At 47.0% G+C, this 22,787-nt stretch overlaps 1 protein-coding gene across 1 annotated transcript; it reads right to left on the bottom strand.

The window, feature by feature from the left end:
* Positions 1-7,985: 7,985 nt before the first annotated feature.
* On the bottom strand, positions 7,986-21,934 carry LOC120667819 (probable metal-nicotianamine transporter YSL3). The gene is made up of 6 exons (XM_039947814.1): positions 21,628-21,934; positions 21,341-21,504; positions 20,390-20,463; positions 19,964-20,150; positions 18,718-18,888; positions 7,986-8,108 (listed from the first exon to the last, which is right to left on the bottom strand). The coding sequence occupies exons 1-6, from the start codon at positions 21,932-21,934 to the stop codon at positions 7,986-7,988; spliced, it is 1,026 nt and encodes a 341-aa protein (XP_039803748.1).
* Between the last annotated feature and the right edge of the window lie 853 nt (positions 21,935-22,787).

Genomic DNA, 22,787 nt, shown 5'->3' with positions numbered 1-22,787 from the left:
GGCGGCGCGAACAGAGCAGGCCGGGAAAGAGAGAGATGGAGATAAGGGCATATTTGTGATTTCTGAAATTCCAGGGACCTCTCGGTAAACTAAAATTATCTCCTAATTGGAGGGCTCAAATGGAAAAGTGTTGAATACCACTTTTGCATAACTTTTCAAGATCTACAACTTTTGTGTTATGCAAATTTTCATTTGAAACTCACATTTTGAACTATTGGTACATTTGCATATTTGCACAAAAGGACTTTAGTTTTATTCAGTTTTTGAATTGATTTTGGCTGAAGTTCAATTGAGCACATGTCAATTGAAACACCTCTCATGAGCCAACTAAAATTTTGTGCACATTTTTGAAATAAATTTTGAGTTGCTTCCCACTCCTTTTTCTTTTTCCTTTAATTTCTTTTGTATGATTTGTCTTTTATTTGATCCTTTCTTTTTGAATTAATTTCTCAAATGTTTCTTTTAACTTTAACTAAGGTACCTTGATTGTATTAGATGTGCTAACACCTGAGGTGTCACAGCTTCCTCCTCCATAGATGGCGCACGACGGACGGAACTGCGGAGGTGAAGGATCTGGCGCCCCTCCAGATCCGGCGCGGGGGCCTCCGGCGGTGGCTTCCTCTCCCTCCATCCGGCGGCAGCTCCCCTGCCTCTCGTCTCTCCGGCGGTGGCACCAGGGGTGCGGCCGGCGGTGGGGGCAGCTGGTTAATTTTTTTTTGAAATTGTTTGCCGTGTGTCTGATTTGGCTCATGGCGAAGCCGTCCACCCCGCCGTTCCCTGCCGTTTCTCCGTCGTCGCGCCGTCTCTTCTTTTTTTCGCCGTGTGTCGTCAGAAACGCACGGTGAAGCCTTTGCCGTGTGCCCGATAAAGGGCACACGGAAAAGAGCGTGTTTGTCGTCTGGCCGGTTGCCGTCGGGTCTTCGCCGTGGGCGCCCGACGGTGAACCCTTTTGCCGTGTGCTTTGAGCCTTTTCCGTGTGTCTTTGGCACACGGCAAAGACCCAGACTCCAGTAGTGCCCTGTACCTATGCACGTGCATTGAACACCCTATGGGCGAGTTATTCGTACTGATGAGCCCATGGCTCCTCAAGATACATCTACAGAAAATTCTCCAATTTCAAATATGGTAATTGGTCTTCAATTTGGAGCTATTTATTTTGACAAGAAATATGGTAAAAATATGGACAAATTTACTAGCACCGGCCTATCATCAAATATATATTTTAGAAGTGTTTTATTGCTTGATAAAAAGAAGAAAAGGGCGGCCAAGGAAATATGTCAATATGGAGACCATGCACGTTAAAGATAAAGGGCCACCTAATCTGAATACGTGAATTTTATCTGGTCCATTGATCAGCGAGGTGATTTAGCAATGTTGCCGCATTATTTTAATATTAGCATGTCAAAGTTAGTTTCATGTTTGGGATGAGTCACGTACGTGCTAATTATAGCCTGGGTCTGGTCGAGTCGGACCTAGGTCGAATTGTTGTGCGCCTGCGTGCGTATAAAGTGCTGCTAGTCAGCCATGTAAGATTAGATTGAATTTTATTTGTGTCTCTCGTCTGGGTTTCTCCTACGAACAGTGAGACGCCGTCCGATCTCATCTACCTTGCCGATTCTTCTGGATCGTGATTGGGAGCGTGATCAGGATTGTTTCCTAGGTGCGCTGCTCCGGATTCTTCAGTGGATCCCTATCTTCTGATCGTGGTTTGTCGTGGCCGCGGGTGGAAGATTTGTCTAGGGTTTGGATTGCAATCACTGTAAGCCAAATCCATCTATTATCTGTCACTGTTACTGTTCCTATTTGATCGGATAAATGAGATTGTTGGGCCTTGTTCGGCGAGCTGGAATACAATATATATATTTTATTGGCTGGGCGTTGTTCTTGAAATTGCTTCTGTGATAATTACTTGTCTCGGCCGTTGCTGCAATTCCTGGTGTGTGGTTGATCAAGTTAATTATTTTTGGTGTGGATTATACAGCTATCCAGTCCAGTCCGTGATTGTTTAATTTTAGAAACTTGGTCTTGTGGAGAGTTGTACCGTGAAAGATTGGGCAAACTCTTGGACAGCGTAGCCGTGTCCTTATCAGTTGGTATTCAGAGACAGGTTGTTCACGGTACTTTTGAAATTATTGCTATTGATCTGTGATAGATCAACTTTATTTGCTTGATGAGATGAAATTTATGCCACAGTTATCTCTCGCAACAAGTCCTAGTGAATACTTTGCTTGGCAAGATGCCATGGAGAATTTCTTTGCGGGCCGTGGATTTAGCTCAGTTGTCAAGATGTATTATGCCAAAGAGACATTTGATAAAAATGTTTTGCAATGGTGGTTTGATGTGGATGACCCTTGTCGGCCATGGGAAGATATGAAGTTTTTGCTCCGACAACGATTTGTTTATTCATCTGACGCCATTAAAAAGGTTGCTGCAGCTGTTACCCAAAAAGCTTTTGCTAGCATGTCATTTGTTAGCTCGAAAGCAATACAAAATGAGGATTCTTAGTTGTTGCAGCAGAAGGTTGAAGTGCCTGTGGTCGAAGCGCCAGTTGTATATGAGAGTGATGATTTTTCTTTGGCATCCGGACTGCATTCTAATGCTTCTTATTGTGATACTCAGTCTGACATTGAAATTGATGATACTAATGATGTCTCCGATGGGCTCTCTATGATGGCACAGGAAGCACATATTGATGGTGCTGCAATTATGGTGAAGGGGCAGCGTTCTAATATATTTCAGTCTGAATGCAAAATTCAAGATAAGGTATGCAAGCTCATTATCGATGGTGGTAGCTTTACAAGTGTTGTTAGTTCAGATTTAGTGCACGCATTGTCCTTATCTACGCGGAGGTTTCCAAAACCGCGTTATGTGCAGTGGATGAACCAAAGTGGTACACTAAAAATTACTCACAAGGCACGAGTAAAATTTTCAGTGGAAAATTATGTTGACTCTGTGGACTGTGATGTGGTACCAATGAGTGCATGCCATTTATTGCTTGGGAGACCATGGCAGTTTGATCTTGATGCTACTCATGGAGGTCGTTCCAATACTTATTCATTCATTCATAAAGGTGTGCATCATATTCTAAAGCCAATGAAGGAAAGTGATATTAAGGCCCATGTTTTTGCTGGTGCAACAAGGAAGAAATCTGGTGTACACACTACCTCAAAGCCGAGGATGGCTTTGTTTCAAGGGGGAGGGAATGATGTGGCATTAAGTTCCGAAATTATTGCCTGCAAGAGCTCAAACAAGGGTCTGAACTCCACCGTTGCATCTGCTAAAACTTTTGATGATATTTCAAATGATGTCACTGAACAAGCTCAATTAGTTTATACTCAGATACATGACCCTCCTATGCAAATTGCCTCTGCCGCTGGTGCATTGAAAGTAGATGAACGAGAAAATTTATCTTTGGTTATGTCTAGCAAATATCATTTCGAGAATGAAAAATTGATGGACCATGACAGTGTTGCCATTCTTCCAAGCAAGAACTCAGAAGTGGTTGATTTTAACTCAAAGCCGAGGACGGCTTTGTTTCAAGGAAGGGAGAATGATGAGCCCATGGCTGCTCAAGATACATCTACAGAAAATTCTCCAATTTCAAATATGGTAATTGGTCTTCAATTTGGAGCTATTTATTTTGACAAGAAATATGGTAAAAATATGGACAAATTTACTAGCACCGGCCTATCATCAAATATATATTTTAGAAGTGTTTTATTGCTTAATAAAAAGAAGAAAAGGACGGCCAAGGAAATATGTCAATATGGAGACCATGCACGTCAAGATAAAGGGCCACCTAATCTGAATACGTGAATTTTATCTGGTCCATTGATCAGCGAGGTGATTTAGCAATGTTGCCGCATTATTTTAATATTAGCATGTCAAAGTTAGTTTCATGTTTGTGATGGGTCACGTACGTGCTAATTATAGCCTGGGTCTGGTCGAGTCGGACCTGGGTCGAATTGTTGTGCGCCTGCGTGCGTATAAAGTGCTGCTAGTCAGCCATGTAAGATTAGATTGAATTTTATTTGTGTATCTCGTCTAGGGTTTCTCCTACGAACAGTGAGACGCCGTCCGATCTCATCTACCTTGCCGATTCTTCTGGATCGTGATTGGGAGTGCGATCAGGATTGTTTCCTAGGTGCGCTGCTCCGGATTCTTCAGTGGATCCCTATCTTCTGATCGTGGTTTGTCGTGGCCGCGGGTGGAAGATTTGTCTAGGGTTTGGATTGCAATCACTGTAAGCCAAATCCATCTATTATCTGTCACTGTTACTGTTCCTATTTGATCGGATAAACGAGATTGTTGGGCCTTGTTCGGCGAGCTGGAATACAATATATATATTTTATTGGCTGGGCGTTGTTCCTGAAATTGCTTCTGTGATAATTACTTGTCTCGGCCGTTGCTGCAATTGCTAGTGTGTGGTTGATCAAGTTAATTATTTTTGGTGTGGATTATACAGCTATCCAGTCCAGTCCGTGATTGTTTAATTTCAGAAACTTGGTCTTGTGGAGAGTTGTACCGTGAAAGATTGGGCAAACTCTTGGACACCTTCTTTGCTTGGGGAAACATGTGCTAGGGTGGAAATGGCACTGGTGGGCTTCAGCTCGTCGTTGTTCCGGTTGAGGTAATAAGTCGAACACATCATGGGCGAGGTGGTGGGAATCTCCTACTTTGCAACTCGACCAACTAGTATAGGTGAGTGTCACAGTAGGGTGTGCAGCCTGCCAAGCGGCTGATGCGTTGAGGGCGGTTGGGGCCAAGGTTGCCAACGAGGTCGTCGTGGACGCCGTGAGCTTGTGATGTTATCAGTGGTGTCGCCCTCAATGCTGATGTCCTGCACCAAGTCATGCTCGCTGCTGGGATTGACGATGGTGGTGTCGCTGAACATCGTGGCGGTGGCTGTTCAAGATAATGTGGTGGCCGCAGTAGTGGTTGTGGTCGATGAAGCTTTGGTCGCCGCTAGCAAAGTGGGCAGCCCTGGGTGCCCTGGGCAGCCCCATGGAAACACCTCGAGAGAACAACGGTTGATCCCACTTGGGCTCTCGATCGGTGAATAGCTGATCCCACTTGGTATTCTGCTGGGCGAAGAGCTTGGAAATTGGGAAAATTGTCCAGCGGACACCATTCAATTATGGTTTTTGCTACAAACCACTAAAAAATGATGTCTTTGCTCAAAGACACTAAAAAAGTGTGGTAACTTGCTATAGAACACTGGATCTATTGTAATATTTGATTTTAGTGGAAACCTACCATAGTTTACATTCTTATCCTCACCTCTTTTTACTTGCCTAACTCGAAGCAGCCGAGTTTGCTGACGGAGCACCGCCACCCGCTCCGTCTTCTCCAACCTCGGTAGATCGAGCCGTCCTCCCCCTCCTCCCAGGCTCCCGCGCGCCCGCGTGCGCCTCATGACCAAGCCCCTGCCGACCAAGCCGTAAGTTGGTCCGTAATCACCGGGTGGCTTGGCCGGTCTATTCTGTAGCAAGGAGGAGAGGGGGCGCCGCCGGGGTAGCGCGTCCGGTTGGGCTGCGAGCAGGAGAGCTGCGGGCGGGGTAGGAAAGCAGCGTGCCGCCGCTGGTCCACGGCAAAGCAGAGGGCGTTGAGAGAGAGATTGTTGTGCCTGTGCAGGAGAGGATGTTATTCGGGGCAAATTCGTCACTTGGTGCGACTCTCCAATTTATTTGAATAAAATAGTGGGTGTGATGTCCCCCAGTAAAGACACCTAATTTTCTAGTGTTTTGGGCAAATGCAATCTTTTTTTGGTTGTTTATAGCAAGAGCATCATTTAATGGTGTCCTGGAGAAAATTTACCCTTGGAAATTTTGTCGATAGGGAACTTGGTGTCTGGGGTCATGGCAATGAGGTGGAGCTACAGGCACAACCCAGATCCCTTGATTCCCACAAATCGCCCCAACGTGGACTGGAATTTAGTGAATCCAATTCAGTTCGAGATGAATGAATTTTGAAGAGCCCGACCAAATCCGTTTGCCGGGATGGATCGATGGGGTAATGAACCGATAGAATATGCACAAAATGTTGAGGATCCACAAACCTGATACCAATTGTTAACAGCAGGATAGCGGAGAATGAAGGGAGAATGGAAATGAAGCAGAGCAGCAAGAAATTGGAGAACAGGAACTGATCGAAGACGGCACGAAGGCTGCTATGTCTTGCGGAGCAAGAACAAGCAGTTGCTTAGTTCATACATTATCTCATAACCTGCCCTTTGAATTGGAACGCTATTATCGACTATTACATGGGCACGGCCCAAGTATGGGCACCCAAGCACTATCACTACTCGTTTTCTATCTTGTCTTGGGCTTCCTGGCCTCTTGCTTGTCATCGGCCCATTCTCTGGTAGCTGATCCCTGACACCCTGCATCATCCACGTCCCGACTAGTAACTTGTCCGTGGCTGCAGCACTCACCGGCTCATGGCAGACATGAATTTTACCGACAAGCGGTCGGCAGTGGGGCAGCGACGCTCGAGCTCAGCTCGGCTTTGAATGTTCGATGCATGCGCGTTCGAGGCCCTTTTTCTTCTACAACCTGCACGTTGGAGGCCCTTTTTCTTCTCTGAACTTTGCACGTTCGAGGCCTTTTTTCTTCTTTGAACATGCACGTTCGAGGTCTTTTTTCTCCAAAAATCCTATGTCATCTTTCAAATTGGTTAAAATCAAACCTATAGAGGGGACATTCCATTACAACTTTCATGTCAAAGATTTCTTTCAATTATGCCTCGAGCTCTTTCAAATTTGGCTGTGAGCTCTTTCAGTTTTGAAAGGCTTCAAATATGTCCAGAACATTCTTTAATTGATTCAAACTTGGCTCCACTGCAAAGTAATCATATCATACTTTTTTTAATGTAGAGGAAAATTTGACTTTTTTGACAAGATTTTAAATTAAAGGCTGTCCAACATGGCTAGTCAACCATATTTATAATCTCATACTTGATCCAATTCAACCTCTTTCTCTTTGCATTGGAATTTCAAACTTCAACTTTGTTATTTTCTTTATTTTTGGTGTTTGACACTCTTCACTCAGTTTCTCGCATCAATGTTTCAAACTTTCAAATTCTGATGAATTTTGACCAAATTTGACCAAGTTTATCGTCTCTTTTCTTTTTTTTTCTCTTTTCTTTTCTTCTTTTGGTACCACTAGTGATAATAAAAAGGTGGGTTGTCACATTAGGCGTAAATGTGATCTAATCTATTAATTTAGGCTCTTACTTAGGCACATTAACCTCTAATTCGGTACTAATTCACATAAAGATCAAGGTGAAACTTAAAAGATGACCAACCGAGCTATAACTACTAGAAAAAAAGATCATAGGCACCGGTTGAAATGGGTCACAGGCACCGTTTCTTGAATCGGTACTACGAGAACGAGACTAAAAGTCTCGGTCTTCATCACAGGGTAAATGACCCGGTACCTAAGGCCTCCTTTAGTACTAGATGGGTACTAAAGAAGGCCTTAGGTACCAAAGATTTTGCAACCCTTGCAAGTCACAAGTCACACAATTTTTACACATGAAATCAGTTATTCAGAGTGAGTCGATTAATCTCAGGCACGTGGATCTAACCAATTCAGCGTGCAAGGTCAATCGGATGATTAGTCAGGGCTTCTCACTTGTGCTCCTCCTTCGTCCAGGGATGCCCTTCTTGCGCTACTGGTCCGGGCCATGCCCGCACTTGATGCCAGCCATGTAGCAGGAGCACTTGAAGCTCAGGCCACTGGGATGCCGGCATATGCGAAAGTGGCCAGCGGGCTGGTGGTGGCGTCAAACGCCGGCAGATGCCAAAGTGGCCATCGGTGATTTGGTCCCCACCATGGGAGGACGCTTAAAGGAAGCGGTGAGCCCCAGAGTGGTCCAGCGGCAGTGGTGGTCCGGCGATGACGGCGACGATGATAAGGTGGTGGTCCGGCATGTTCGTTTCAGCCGCGAGTTCATCTCGGAGACAATATAGCACAGCGCAGTGCCTAGCGGCACACCTCTTGTGTTGCCTGACCATGGCACTGGGTGCCGACGTTGCGGTGCTGTGGATCCCATTCTGCGGCGTGGACTTCAGCAGCGGACGGCAGTTCTTCTAGAGGCTGGGTACGCTAAATTTAATGGTATTTTAACAGATCACTCACGAAATTGCATTGAAGGGATGAGATTAAAATTTCAGTGGCAATGAAGGGATGGACTAAATGTAACACCCTAGGTGTTTAATTTGCTGAATCAACATCATGCATAATTGTCATTAATTTTGGAAATAATGCATTCTTGCATATGTGTATGTGCATGTGTATGTATGTGTGTGTACATAAATCTATTTCATATTATGCTTGTAATCTTTAGTGCTCAACTTCCCGTGAGAAATATAGTATAAAAACACACTCATAATTTAGTGCCTTACAAGTGTACATAAAGGACCATATGCAAATTTAAAAATTTAAACACATGAAATGACTAGAAAATAAAATCCTAGTAGAGTTAAATTTAAAATAACCTTTAAACCGTGGCTCAAATGATGTTCCTCCGAAAACAAAGTGTGTAGATTTTAAATTCTCTACAACTCTCATGATTGAAAGTTTTTCACGTTTCAATTAAAAATTTTTAGAAAAATCCTAGTCAAATAGCAGTTGACTCTATTTTATCTCTCTTTCCTCCCTCCCATGTTTCTGCCTGATCGGATCCGGGCTCAACAGCCACACGGCTGGTGATGACTGCCGGCGTTAGCGGTCAAGCCAATGGCCAGTGCGCCCCTCCCCTGCAAGGCAGACGTGCCCAGCTCGCCCAATCGCGCCACGAGTGGTCTGTTCACCCTCATGCCAAATCCCCGACGGCCAGTCCCCTGTTGGTCCCATCCTTCCCAAACCGAGCACACCACCACCTTCCCCACCTCCCACGGGTCCTCACCAGCCATTTTTCGAGTGCCACCGAGCTCCGGCCTCGCCAGAACGCCACCTGTCCCGCCTGCGAGCCGCGGCTCCACGCCGGCGAACTCCTCCCGCCCGCTCGAACCCCGACCAAGCCCTCTCCAAGGCATCTCGTGATCGCCTCTAGCTCCTCCCCCACCTGGCCCTCGCTGCTGGCGAGTGGAGTCACCAGAATTTGGTTGGCAGAGCCCCTCCCTGCCATGGAACCACACTACTACAGAACATAGATGTTGTAACATACTCTTGTAACACATTTATCAGTGTGTTACAGAGAAGATTAATAGTAACACAAAACTATGTGTTACAGATGAGTGTTGTAACACATAGTACATGTTCTATAAAATTATGTTACAGAAAATATTTATAGTAACACAAAAGAAATGTTACACCTAAAATGTTACAAAGATACTAGTATTTAGTCACACATACAAAATAATGCTACAATTTAAGTGTTACAAAGAAGATCTTTCCGGCTAAACAGCCTCGTACGAGCGTGAGTTGCAGCAGCGCTATGCGCCATGATTTCAGGACATGTGGAGGCCATCCAGATTGTGTTGCACAACAACCTCCTAGAGCACCGCCGCGTTGAATTTTCTTCCACGATCTAAGGTCGTTCGAGGGTTTGGGCACAGATTAGATGGAACAGGGATTGTCATTCTATTTTATGACATTTTCTAGATACTAGTATGCTTTAGTGATGAAAATAAAATGTTGTCATTAAGACAACTTACAAATCATCATAAATTGTTGCAATGACATATTAGTGACGAATGCTATTATTTTTCTATGACAACTAGGGAGTGTCACAAATTTATGACAAGTTTTTCCAAAAGTATCCAAAGAAAAGGGCAGGCCTCACATCCAGCCAGTTAAGTCAAGCTGATGTTGTTCTTCTTATGCTTTTTATATATGATTAACTTTCTAATACAACTAAACTTTTCGAACATTTAGATATATAGGTTGTGCTAAACTTTTGTCTAAATTTGCTTGGGATTTGAGCAAATATGTCTCTATTAAGAAAACAGGCTCAGCTAAAATGGGATAAATGAGAGCAGAAATAGGATTTAAACGCATGCCGCATGATTCGAATTCACATACCTTACCACTAACGTAAGTGATTTTTGTGTGTGAAAATTTAGTATTTAATATTATCGAACGTATTTGTGCTCAATATCTTGCTGCGCCATCTGCCAGTCTTTCTGCCACAGTGAGCATGCGACCTGGATAATAGGGCTCATCTGTTACATTTAGCAGATTTAGAAAAAAAATAACAGCCAAAAGGGGCCATGGTGAATAGAACCTGGGCCTTGGGAAAGAGACTAGGTACCCTGTAGCAGGGATACCCACTCTTACTGCGGCAAGGCAGGACCCGCGTAGTTATCCGTAACTATGCCCAAAGGACGGAACAGCCGGGCCCCATGGGACAGGCCCTTACCTCCTCGGGCCAACAGCCCCGGACCCGCTTCCCGCTTGGGGACGGGTCCGGAGACGCCACATGTCCCAGAGGAAGGCAAGCTCCGAAGCTGACAGCCAAGGCCTCGGACCCCCCATAGGGGTCCGGGACCTCCCACGCGGGAGAACCAACATACTGCCGGGGGTCCAGAGCCGCCACGTGTCTCGGAGGCACGGGCGTGGGCTCGTGCGCGAGTCTTCCGCTGGAAGACTCGCCCACCCACCGCATTTAATGCGGATGGTTGAGGCGTGCACTGTCGCCGCGGCACGCGGGACAGCCTTTGTCAGGCCTCACTGTGCGCCGCGTATTACCAAAGTACACAGTGAGGCCGCCTGTGCCGCACCCACGCAGAGCCATCTGCTGCATTAATTGGATACGATGGCACGACACTTTTCTATCCTGCCGCCTACGCCGCAAGCTACACGGCCCGTTCAGCTACGTGGCAGGCGACACCGCTAGCTACGTCTGGTGCCGTTCCGACAAGACAGCGCCTGGACATGCTGAACGGGGGACTCCAGGAGCAGGCAAGGGAATCCAGGAGAGAGATCTCCTCCGCCTGCGACGCCGTAATGTATGAATAGTACATTATTCTATACCACGCCAGTTGGGCCCACCTGTCGGGGACCCAACGGCCATTTGCGCGTCCCCTTGAGATATAAAAGGGAGGCGCTCGCTGTACAGGACAAGCTCTCTAGATCACACACTCAGGCTCGCCCAAGCTCTCGCAGACTCTCTCAAGGCAAGGCAATACAACACATAGTGGACGTAGGGTATTACGCTCCGGCGGCCCGATCCACTCTAAACCCTTGGTGTTCATCGTGTTCTTGAGTGAGATCGAACTGGTCACTAGCTAACCACCGAGTACACACCCTCTGGGCTTAGGCGGGTGCGTTCCGCCACCCGGCTGTGGTTTGCCACACCATGACATTTGGCGCGCCAGGTAGGGGGCTCATCTTGTTTCGGTTCATCTCTTGCTCGTCTCCATGGTTCGGGTGGACGACATGGAGATGACAGAGGGTGTGACATCCTCCACGCCACATGCCTCTCGCGTTCCTGCTCCAGGGGCAACTGTGCCTGTGGAGCAACCACCATCGGCGGCGGTGCGCGCTGCTCGCTGGCAGGAGTCAGGGCGCCCGTCAAGGGCCCCCTCACAAGCCGCGAGTGGCGGAGCGCTGGCGGCGGCCAGGGAGTTGCTTCGCAACCCTCCGGCTGCTGCCGCCTCGCCAGACGCCCTGAGGCAGTGGCGGGATGACGTTGACTGTCTCCTCCATCTGGCTCAGGCCTCCCCTAGTTCCGCAAGGACTGGGCAATAACCTCCGCTTGGCAACGCGGTGGTGCCCTACCACCGGCGCCAAGGTGGTGCGTCGGCATCCGTGTGCTCCCCCACAGTGAGGGGTGCACGGACAAAAGACCTGCGGGCGGAGCTCAACCGCAGGCGTGCGGGTGAGGACGCCCGCATCTCCGTGGAGAGGGCGCGAGAGCGCCGTCTCAACATTGAGGGCCGCAACCTCAACCCCGACTTGGACGTGGTGGCACCCAAGCCTCCGGTGAATGCCCGGATACAGTCGTGCGCCCCGGTAGCTGGGGTAGGCTGTGCTGCGCTCGCAGATCACCTCCGCGCGGTGGCATGGCCGTCCAAGTTCCGCCCACACCTGCCGTAGAAGTACGACGGTACCACTAACCCGTCAGAATTCCTGTAGGTGTACGTTACCGCCATCACAGCAGCTGGTGGTAATGGTGCCGTCATGGCGAGCTACTTTCATGTAGCCTTGACTGGGCCAGCCTGGACTTGGCTCATGAACCTTACCCCTAGGACGATCCAGTCCTGTGAGGAGCTCTGTGCGAGGTTCACTGCGAACTTCGCTAGTGCGTACCAGTAGCACGGTGTGGAAGCCCACCTCCATGCTGTGAGGCAAAAACCCGGAGAGACGCTCCGGGCCTTCATCTCGCGCTTCACCAAGGTACGGGGTACCATTCCTCGTATTTCCGATGCATCTATTATCACTGCTTTCCGACAGGGGGTACGTGACGAGAAGATGCTCGAGAAGCTGGCGACGCACGAGGTGGAAAGCGTTACCACGCTTTTCTCCCTGGCAGACAAGTGTGCCAGGGCCACTGAGGGCCGCGCATGGCACTCGGCCCCCCAAGACGGTGATGCCAAGGCTGGTGGCTCCGCTGCTACCGCTCAGGGCGGTGGCAAGAAGAAGAAGAACAAGAACCAGAGTCGAGGGGAGTCACACCCTGGCGGACCAGTTGTTGCGGCAGCAGCACCAGCAGTGGCGCCAGCAGCTGCGGCAGCGGCTGGGGGCCAGAATGCCCATGGCAAGCGTCCACGCCCACAGGGTGGCAGCGGAGGTTCATGCCCAGTGCATCCCACCGCTCGCCACAGCGCCGCTGACTGCCGCGAGATCCAGAAGCTCGCGAAGCGGGTCAGCGGATGGCGTGAGCAGTCCTCTAAGGACGGCTCACCCCCTCCTCTCCAGCGGCCCGGCAAGGAGAAGGCCTCCGACAGTGGGGCCGCGGCCGGGGAGAAGGAGCTGGGGTACCAATCCCCCGCTCGGGAGCTGAAGGGCATGTACCACGATGACAACTCCGACTCCGATAGCGGCGACTGCTGCAAGAAGCTATACGTGATGTACGGCGGAAGCTGGGAGCTCGTCTCCCGGCGGGACGTGAAGACCCTTCGCCGAGAGGTCCTTTCGGCAAAGCCTGGGGTCCCGAAGGTGGCGCCGCACTAGAGGTGGATGAACACCACCATCTCTTTCGGGCCATCCGACTGCCCGGAGAATATGGCTGGGGCCGATGTACTACCTCTAGTCACCGCCCCTGTCATATCCAATGTGAGGCTTTACCATGTGCTGATCGACGGTGGAGCCGGCCTCAATGTCATCAGCTATGCAGCATTCAAGCAGCTGCAGATCCTGGAGTCCAAGCTGACTCCCTCTTGCCCATTCTCCGGAGTGGGCCCACATTCGGTGTTCCCTCTGGGGAGCATCACACTGCCGGTCACGTTCGGGACCGAGGAGAACTTCCGCACAGAGAGCGTTCTGTTCGATGTTGCGGAGGTGAACCTCCCGTTCAATGCCATCATGGCCATTGCCCACTATGGGTATTTGGTCTTGAAGATGCCTTCCCCTGCTGGTGTCCTCACCGTGCAGGGCGACCGCACCACTGCCATCGCTGTAGTTGAGAGACTGCATGCCCTGGCGGTAGAGGCTGCATGTTCCGAGGAGGACCCATCCCCCTCGCAACCCAGGGCGCCTGCAAAGGCACCTAGGGTTCAGCCATCTGATCCGGACGATGTTCCTGTGAAGACAGTGCAGATTAGAGCGGACTCCACCAGGACCACCCGCATCGCGGGGAACCTGGGGGAGAAATAGGAAGACGCGCTCATCGCTTTCCTCCGGGCAAATGTCGACGTGTTCGCCTAGGAACCGTCACAGATGCCCGGGATCCCCAGGGAAGTGATCGAGCACAATCTGAGGATCTACCCTGACGCCACGCCGGTGCGCCAGAAGCCTCGGAAGCAGTTCGTGGAGTGGCAGAACTTCATCCGTGATGAGGTCTGCAAGCTTCTACACGCTAGCTTCATCGAGGAGGTCCACCACCCTGAGTGGTTGGCCAACCCGGTCATCGTCCCAAAGGCCAATGTGAAGCTTCGGATGTGCATCGACTACACCAGCCTCAACAAGGCATGTCCTAGAGACCCCTATCCTCTTCCACGTATCGATCAGATCGTGGACTCCACCTCCGGGTGTGACCTTTTGTCTTTCCTAGATGCATACTCTGGTTTCCACCAGATTCAGATGTCTAGAGAGGATAGGAAGCATACTGCTTTTGTAACAATAGATGAGCTTTATTGCTATATTGTCATGCCATATGGTCTACGGAATGCCTTACCCACGTTTGTACGAGCTATGAACAAAACCTTCTGCAATCTAATTAGAGATATTGTTGAGGTGTATGTCGATGACATTGTGGTCAAGACTAAGGTAGGGTCAACACTAGTTGAGGACCTGTCCCTCGTCTTCGACCGGCTGCGCGCCACGCGCACGAAGCTGAATCCCGAGAAGTGTATCTTCGGCGTCTCGGCGGGGAAGCTGCTGGGTTTCCTAGTCTTACATCAAGGCATCGAGGCAAACCCAGCCAAGATCAAGGCGATCGAAGCAATGAGGCCTCCTGGCCGCATCAAGGATGTCCAGAAGCTTACTAGATCTCTCGCCGCTCTTAGCCGCTTCATATCGAGGCTGGCTGAGAGGCCCCCCCCTTCTTCAAACTATTGAGGAGGTCCGGTCCATTTTCTTGGACCGAAGAGGCTAAACAAGCCTTCCAGGAACTGAAGCGGCATCTCACCTCACTGCCAGTATTGGTGGCTCCAGAGCTGGGTGAGACGTTGTTTCTGTATCTTGCTGCATCTGCGGAGGTGGTCAGCATGGTGCTGGTCGCCGAAAGGACGGAGCAAGCTCGCCAGGGAAACACCAGGGTCTCCCCGGCCAAGGATGGTGAGCCGGACCCCGGACACGGGGGCCCGTCAGTCTCACCTCTACCTGAAGCTCCGGAACCCGGACAGGGTGGTCTGGAGGAGCCTCGTCCCAGTGGGAACCCAGAACCGCTGGGGGCCCAAGGACCTGACAAGGTGGACAAGGGCGAGCCGGACCCAGTCACCATGGTCCGGACCATCCAAAAGCCAGTCTACTACGTCAGTGAAGTCCTACACGAGGCGAAGACCAGGTATCTTGAGACGCATAAGCTTATCTATGAGATACTTATTGTATCCTGGAAACTACGCCACTACTTTCAGGCGCACCGAGTTGTCGTAGTGACTTCTTACCCGTTAAGAGCGATCCTGCACAACTCCAACGCCACGGGCAATATCGCCAAGTGGGCAGCGGAGCTAGCTGAGTTCCAACTGGACTTCCAGCCTCGCCATGCAGTCAAGAGCCAGATCCTGGCTGATTTTATAGCAGAGTGGACTCCTTCCCCAAGCAATTTTGGGGGCCCGGACTTCAACGCCGGACCCCCAAAGCCGGAAATCAGGACACCAGTCTTCACCGAGCCCCACTGGACACTCTTCTTCGACGGGTCCGCCCGCGAGAAGTGGGCCGGAGCTGGTGTGATCCTCATCGACTCAAACGGAGATCAGCTGAAGTACATTGTGCACCTTGAATTCAAGGCCACCAACAACATGGCGGAATACGAAGCCCTGATCTTTGGACTGACACAAGCCCTCTCTCTGGGGGTCCGGCAGCTTCTGGTGAAGGGGGATTCTCAGCTAATCATCAAGCAGGTCCGAGGGGATTGCAGCTGTAACAATCCCCAACTCGCGGCATACCTCATCCACGTGAGGAAGCTCGAGAAGGACTTCGATGCCTTGGAACTGCAACATGTTCCCCGCGAACTCAATTCAGCAGCAGATGATCTCTCTGCGAGAGCATCTACCTGGGCATCCGTTTCTGAGGGCGTCTTCGAAAGATGACTGCTGAGACCTACCGCCTAGCCTGCCGAACTGGGTGAAGGGGATCAAGCTAGCACCTCGAAGCTAGCGGTCCTGGCGGCATTCCACCTATGGTGCCCGACCTGGGCTGTGTGCTCTGTTAAGGATCCTGGAGACCTCATAGAGCCACCCCCACCTGCTCAGGGAGCTCCTGATGCATGGATCTCCGAGATCCGGGGCTACCTGAAAGATAACATCCTTCCTGATAACAATGTGTCCGCTGAGCGCATAGTCCGATTGGCTAAATGCTACGCGGTGGTAGTAGGGGATCTCTACCGCCGTGGCGCCAATGATGTCCTCATGCGGTGCATTTCCCAAGAAGAGGGCCGCGAGTTGCTCGCGGAGATCCATGGAGGCGAGTGTGGAAGTCATTCCTCATCTCGCACGCTTGTTGGCAAGGCCTTTCGGCATGGATTCTACTGGCCAACAGCGCTCCAAGATGTGGCTGAGCTGGTAAAGTCCTGCAAAGCATGCCAGTTCCTTGCAAAGCAAATACACACACCGGCTCAAGCTCTGCAAATGATTCCGCCCTCATGGCCATTTGCCGTGTGGGGTGTGGATATCCTGGGACCTTTCCCCCAGGCCGTCGGCGGGTTCCGGTTCCTCTACGTCGCCATCGACAAGTTCACAAAGTGGCCGGAAGTTACCCCTATGGTGAATATCACTAAGAAGACATCAGTCGCATTCCTCAAGTCCATTGTATGCAGATTTGGCGTTCCAAACCGCATCATTGCGGATACCGGGACCCAATTCAAAAGCAGACTCTTCCAAGAGTACTGCGAGGACATCGGCATCCAGCTATGCTTTGCGTCCGTGGCACATCCCCGCAGCAATGGACAGGTTGAGAGAGCGAATGCAGAGATCCTCAGAGGACTCAAGACCCGCACCAACAACTGCTTGAAAAAGCATGGTGCCAAATGGGTCGATGAGCTTCCGTGCGTGCTATCAGGTGCATATCAATAAGAATCGTCAAAGCAATGGACATCCATAAGCTTTCTGGGTGCTGCGCCGCCTCCTTTTGGGTTGTTAGCATGTGTATCATGTTGTAGTCCAGTAAGGACACATCTAGGATTTCCTGGCCGACCCTAAATTCTTCATATTCAGTTGCCGCCACTAAAGACAGCTTGGATTTTATTTAGATTAATTCTATCTTGAACAATGTTGCCATTATTCGTTTTGGAAGCCCCATTTCGTGAGTTTAGTCATTCATCAGCAATCTTTGTTGCGTTCTTCTTCGTTCTTGTTTGTGTTCTTCGATTCATGGCAAGGATTAGCCTTTTTGGCATCAAACGGGCGGCATATGGTTGATGATAAGAAACTACATGCTGCCTTGATTAATAAAAAACCGGATCACTTTTGTCGAGTCGTCACCGCTAAGTCAGTAGTTGCCCTCCTGGTGGAAGATCAGACACTCTCGTTCCCATCATATGGCCTAGGACGCCATACGTTGGAAGGAAGCTTGATCTAGGACCCCATACGGCCAGTGACCAACACAGATCATTAAAAGGGTACGAGATGTGATTGGGATTCACCAAGGCATGCGTAGAGTATGGGTAGGGCAATGTTGAGAAAAAAATCCAGGATGAAAACTCAAGGAATTAATGGCTTATTTGCTATAAGATTCATGCAGTTTTTATTGAGAGACCACCAGATGAAAACTCAAGGAACAATTGTAAATGCAGCTGTGATGTGCAAACTTCTTGCTTGCACTGAAATGGTTATATCATATATTTTGCATCTGCTTGCTATATGCAACTGTTTGTCAAATATACAGAAGACATAAATGTACATGGAAATCTAAGTTACAGACAAAAACGTATGTGCATTATTGCTTACAACAAATTTCAAGATTGCAAATTTATATCTGCCTATGCTTATCATCATGTCATTCCTTGTGTTCCTAAATTATTTAGGAATGCATCCGCAATCTGCACTTCTTTTCCACTTGGTAGGAACCTCATGCAGATTGGTGGCTCCACTTTGAAGAGGCCTAGTAGTGCTGATGGTAGATACCATATTCCATCCCCGGATACTAAGCCTGCTGCAACTGCTGCTGAATATAGTTCTGCACTTTGTCTATGTATTTTAGTCCAAATCAGTCGCAATATAGTACCTAGGGCCATGTCGACGGCGAAGGTCGGTCCAGAGAGGAATGGTAGTGCTAATGCCGTCATACAAGGGATGTAATACTGCACTTTCCAATCTTTTCTTTGAGACACCAATCTAAGTGTCTCGATAGCTAATGTCATCAGGAAGGTAATAAAAGAAAAGGTGATGCAGTGCTTGGGAAGCTCCTTCACTCCTCCCATACCAAGTAAGGCAATGGCACGATAGACTTGTGCGTAGGGGGCTGGGAACTCTGATTTTGGGGTTCCAATGGGGGCAGTTTTCTTGGCCTTTAGGTCAAAAAAAGCATAGATTAATGGGTTAATAATAGAACCGATTACTATACCATATACATGCCCAGCAAACACAGCTCTTGGGGAAGTCAGCGTCATATAAGCTGTCTTGTGGTCTTGCACTGCCTGTGATGAAATGTTAAGACTCATGAAGGCTGCGCCGCAAGCTACAAGGCTAATGATAACTGCACCAGGAGCGGCATACGCTGCTGCTGCGATGAAAAGTACGAACTTGGCTTAAGTTGGTGCAACTGACCAATCTGTGAGACCAGTTCCGTATGTATTGCTGAAGATAAAAATTGGAATAATGGTGAATACCAAGGCTAAGTGATGGAACTGAATTTCACGGAAGATCCAATGGCTAATGACTGAACATATAACTGCGAATCCAATGTATCCGATCACTCCTACAATTGGAGGGACACGATTACCAATAAATACCTCAAGCCTTTTACGATCATCATAGTTAAGACTGGGGTGTTTCAAGATATATTTAGCTGCCCCAGAATCATTTTCTTCCGTTTTCTTGTAGAAGTCGATTACCAATGCAGTACTAAGTGTAATGAAGTTGAATATTCCCTCAGTGACGACCATTGTTAAGCCCATGAAAATCTACCACAAAACATAGAAGAATTCTTTGTCATGAAATGATTACAAAAATGTATCCTAACATTAGTATAATTGTATACAATATCCTCCTCAATAGATTTGTATACAAATCTCTAAATATTAGGGTGTACTTGCAAAAGCACACACACACTTCAAAATAGGCTAAACATGAAGTATGGCTTAGCTTTGTACCAGGTGGGTGTCCAAATGTGTAGTACCTCCGTCCAAAATATAGCAACTTTTAGACTTGGTCAATCAAAATATTTTCATCTTTTACTCATAATATCTTTAAAATTAGTTAATATTAAGTAGAAAATATATGATAATATGTTTCATTTTTCCGTAAATTAATATCATTTTTATGACCTAGTGATTTCGAAAGGTTACATTTTTCATCCATAGCCCAAGTTGTAAAACTAAAAATTGCTATTTTTTAGGATAAAGGGAGTACACAATTTCTCAAAGTCCTATTTCAGCATTTCTATTAGTTACAAGTGTTGGTTGAGTAAATCCCAGGAAATGTGGAGCCTTTTCGAACTAAGTTACAGGTGCATAAAAGAAGTGATTTGGAGCAACATCTCTATTTCATAACCAAAATTCCCTAATAACCATAAAATGGTAACTAGCACCGTCCATTTCACATTGCCAAACTGACCGCCTTCTATTAATTGTATTCGTTGACATTTTACATTAATAATCCACTCAGCAGAGCAGGTTGATATATAAATCATCTACAGAGGAAGACACTAGAAGGTTGCCCTATGAACATCAGGTGATGTTAACCTTGGACATCTAGGGAGAAAACAACACGGAATTGTGCAGTAGTTTTGATGTTCTTGAGCTAATAAAATGAACTTTCAACAGCTTTGCACTATATTAGATGTTATTGAATTAGTTTACGTATAAAACATCTATTTTCCTAGGAAGAGTTTAGGACATAAGATTTTTCACCATTGCTCATGTATTGTTTCCTACAAAAAAAATTCCTTGCATACAGAAGATAGCATGATATAGTTTGAGGTTCATGTGTATTTGATAAACAAAAGATTTCAGGAAATTATGCATTAGTCATGGGTACCTTGTATCCATTGACTCCATTCAGAGTTGATGGACTGTCAGTGAAATACCATTTCCCTCTTTTACTTTCAAGGTAAGGATATAAGATGGCTCCAGAGATGATGGCCCCAAAAAGTAATCCAAAGTTTACAACATGTGGGACAATCATACCAACACCCAAAAATGATGTGGAGAAATCAAAAAAGAATCTGTAAGAGTAAAAAACAATTTAGTACTTCAAATATTCTACACCAATAGCTAATATGAGTAGAAGTATTGAACAAATTTTAGTAGTTCAGTAATTGGCGAGCTATTATTGAATATTGCTCAGTAATTTTGTAAATTTAGTTCAGTATTTTGATGATTATTTTTTGCTAGTAATAGAAGATGGGTGTAGAATAGCATTGCCGTATATAATATTCGAACTTATGTATAGCAGATTTCTCACCTACGTTTATATAGTTCTAGCCCAAATGTAGGAAAGACGCCAAATCCACAACTATCACCTCCAGTGTAGAACCACTGGAACATCGACCAAAAAAAGCTTGCCACAAATGCTCTCACTATAGCCTTAACTTGCAACCTGAACTGAAGATGAAGATTATTGCAAAGACCCCAAAATAACAAATAAATTCAGAGACATTCATGTTTGACTGAGAAAGGATAAACTTTACTTTGCTACATAAGCTCCCTGAGGGGTATGAAAACTGTTGATAAGGTGAGCCACGACTGAGCCGGTTGGAAATAGCAGTCTGTAGTCGACAATCATGATCTATGTGTGAGAAGTAAAAAGGCATCAGTGGATTGTTAGTATGCCTGCTCACTCTCTCTTTTGGGAGAGGAAGAGAGAGAGAGAGAGAGAAAGAGAGAGAGAGAGAGAGAGGTACGTAGTATCCTTGTTTAGTTTTGGTTTATAAAACATTATTATACTATACTACAAGGAGAAATGAGGGTATATGCATTTCGAGTTTCCAACTCATTTCTATTATGTGGTTAATTATATGCAATTATTAATAACACGACAAGAAAATCTACTTTTGACACTTCCACGACATCACTCCAAGTTTGACAGCAATTTTTAATTTTAATAACTCGTGATAAACTTGAGAACAATATTATATTGAATCTGCTACTTGAAATTTAGTTCTGCTATATTTAGATAGACTGAACTCTAATGATCTAACGTGGATGCGGATGGAAAATAAACTTGCATATATATAAATGAAGACGGTGGTAACTTGTGTGATTGTGGTTATATATTCACATATAACAGTTTTAGCTTTTTGCATTTTTGTTCGTTTATCAGTTCGAAAATATAAAAAAACGACAAAGAACATTCTATTTTTTTATCGATACTTGGATGCGACGTATCTACATTCCTATAGAAGAATTACGTTACCTGCACCAGCGGCAGCGTTGCCATTATTGCCACCATACCAACGGTGACAAGGAAAAACCCATATTGTCCAACAGTCACGTCGACAATGTCTCTTTTATCTGGGTTATCACTGAGAGACTTTGCTACCACAGTAAACAATCCAACAAAGTAGTTCCCGAAACCACCTGGAAGAAATATCGACGAAACTCGATAAATTCTAAGAGCAAAAATAATTAGTATGCATTGCAAAATATATAAATAAAATCAGACAAGACAGAGCTAACATTGATTCTTGACGTTATGCTTACAAGAGAGTGAAATATTAATGCAGGTTATTGTACTGGTCTGGAGGAAGATGTTCTCCTGGCGCGTGAATGGCGATGCGGCAACGCCGCAGCGTCGCATCAGGCCAACAAGGCTTCTGAGGACGACAAAGCTGAGGATGTTGATGGGCATGTTGAATGCTCCTACAACCCCGACTTTCATGTAGATCTTCAGTGTCACCATAGAGAAGAGGCCGGCAAGCACGATGGCTATGAGCATGGCTCGCACCGTCACCTGCCCCCAAAACCCATGATACGGCTGCCCCTCGAATGCCCTCTCCACGGAGGGCATGGACTCTCCGATCGTAGCATCCATGGTGAGGTGCGCCTGCTTGCTCAAGCGGAAGCTCTCCTTGTGATATTGCTAGTGTTTCTGATTAGGCTTGGAGAATGTTCCTTTAGGAGGGTAGGCATGGGGTTGGGAGTAGTGTTGAGAGGCCGAGAGGTAGTGTAGCGAGGCCAAGAGTAAAAATAGAATGCGCAGCAGACATTGGCTGAGGCGAGACCGAGAGAGGTGGTTTTTCCCATTACGTGGAAAGCAGTGAGCGAAAGGAACAGTTCATACTCGAGGAGGCTGTCAAATTTAGACGTGCGATGTATATATTGTTATATTATATGTTTGAACACCAGATATTTAATAAATACTCACCCCCACCCCCGGTCTGGTATTTCAGATCCTGAACCAGTAGATATGTGTTATGTTATTTTTAAACTTCAGTAATCATATATATCTCTCTATTTTTAGACATCTCAATCAGTTGCTGTGAACCACATCCTGTTTTGATGGTTGACATTATCCCACAACGATGAGCGCGTCATATTCCATTTCGATAAATTTTGATGTATAAACAGTTTGGAAAATTGAATTCCATGCACCTTTCTACATGAATAAAAATAAGGAGAAATTGATTCAAATTTCAACATCCCTATTTAGGATCATGAACAAGTTTGAAAAAGAGAAAAGTTCTTATTTGACACTGAGAAAGTTACCCGTTCCTTCCTTGACCCTTAGGAATTTTTTGTTCTCTATTTGACACCCGAATTATGTTTCATCCCTAATATGACACCAGCGTCAATTCCATTAGGTCTACCGTCCAAAACATTTTCTACCGGACAAAATTACCCTCCCCTACCCTGTTGCCATT

Source organism: Panicum virgatum, chromosome 3N (genome assembly GCF_016808335.1).
Source record: "Panicum virgatum strain AP13 chromosome 3N, P.virgatum_v5, whole genome shotgun sequence".
NCBI lineage: Eukaryota > Viridiplantae > Streptophyta > Magnoliopsida > Poales > Poaceae > Panicum > Panicum virgatum.
Note: the sequence above shows the minus strand (reverse complement) of the source record. Positions and strands in the feature narration are given on the sequence as shown.

Excerpts from the sequence above, each read along its gene's own strand:
- LOC120667819 (XM_039947814.1), bottom strand. The coding sequence starts at position 21,934 with ATGCCCTCCGTGGAGAGGGCATTCGAGGGGCAGCCGTATCATGGGTTT. Across the intron at positions 20,151-20,389 it reads CTAGAACTATATAAACGTAG|ATTCTTTTTTGATTTCTCCA; the intron begins GTGAGAAATCTG and ends TTACTCTTACAG. Across the intron at positions 8,109-18,717 it reads ATGATCGTAAAAGGCTTGAG|CGTACCCAGCCTCTAGAAGA; the intron begins GTATTTATTGGT and ends CATTAAATTTAG.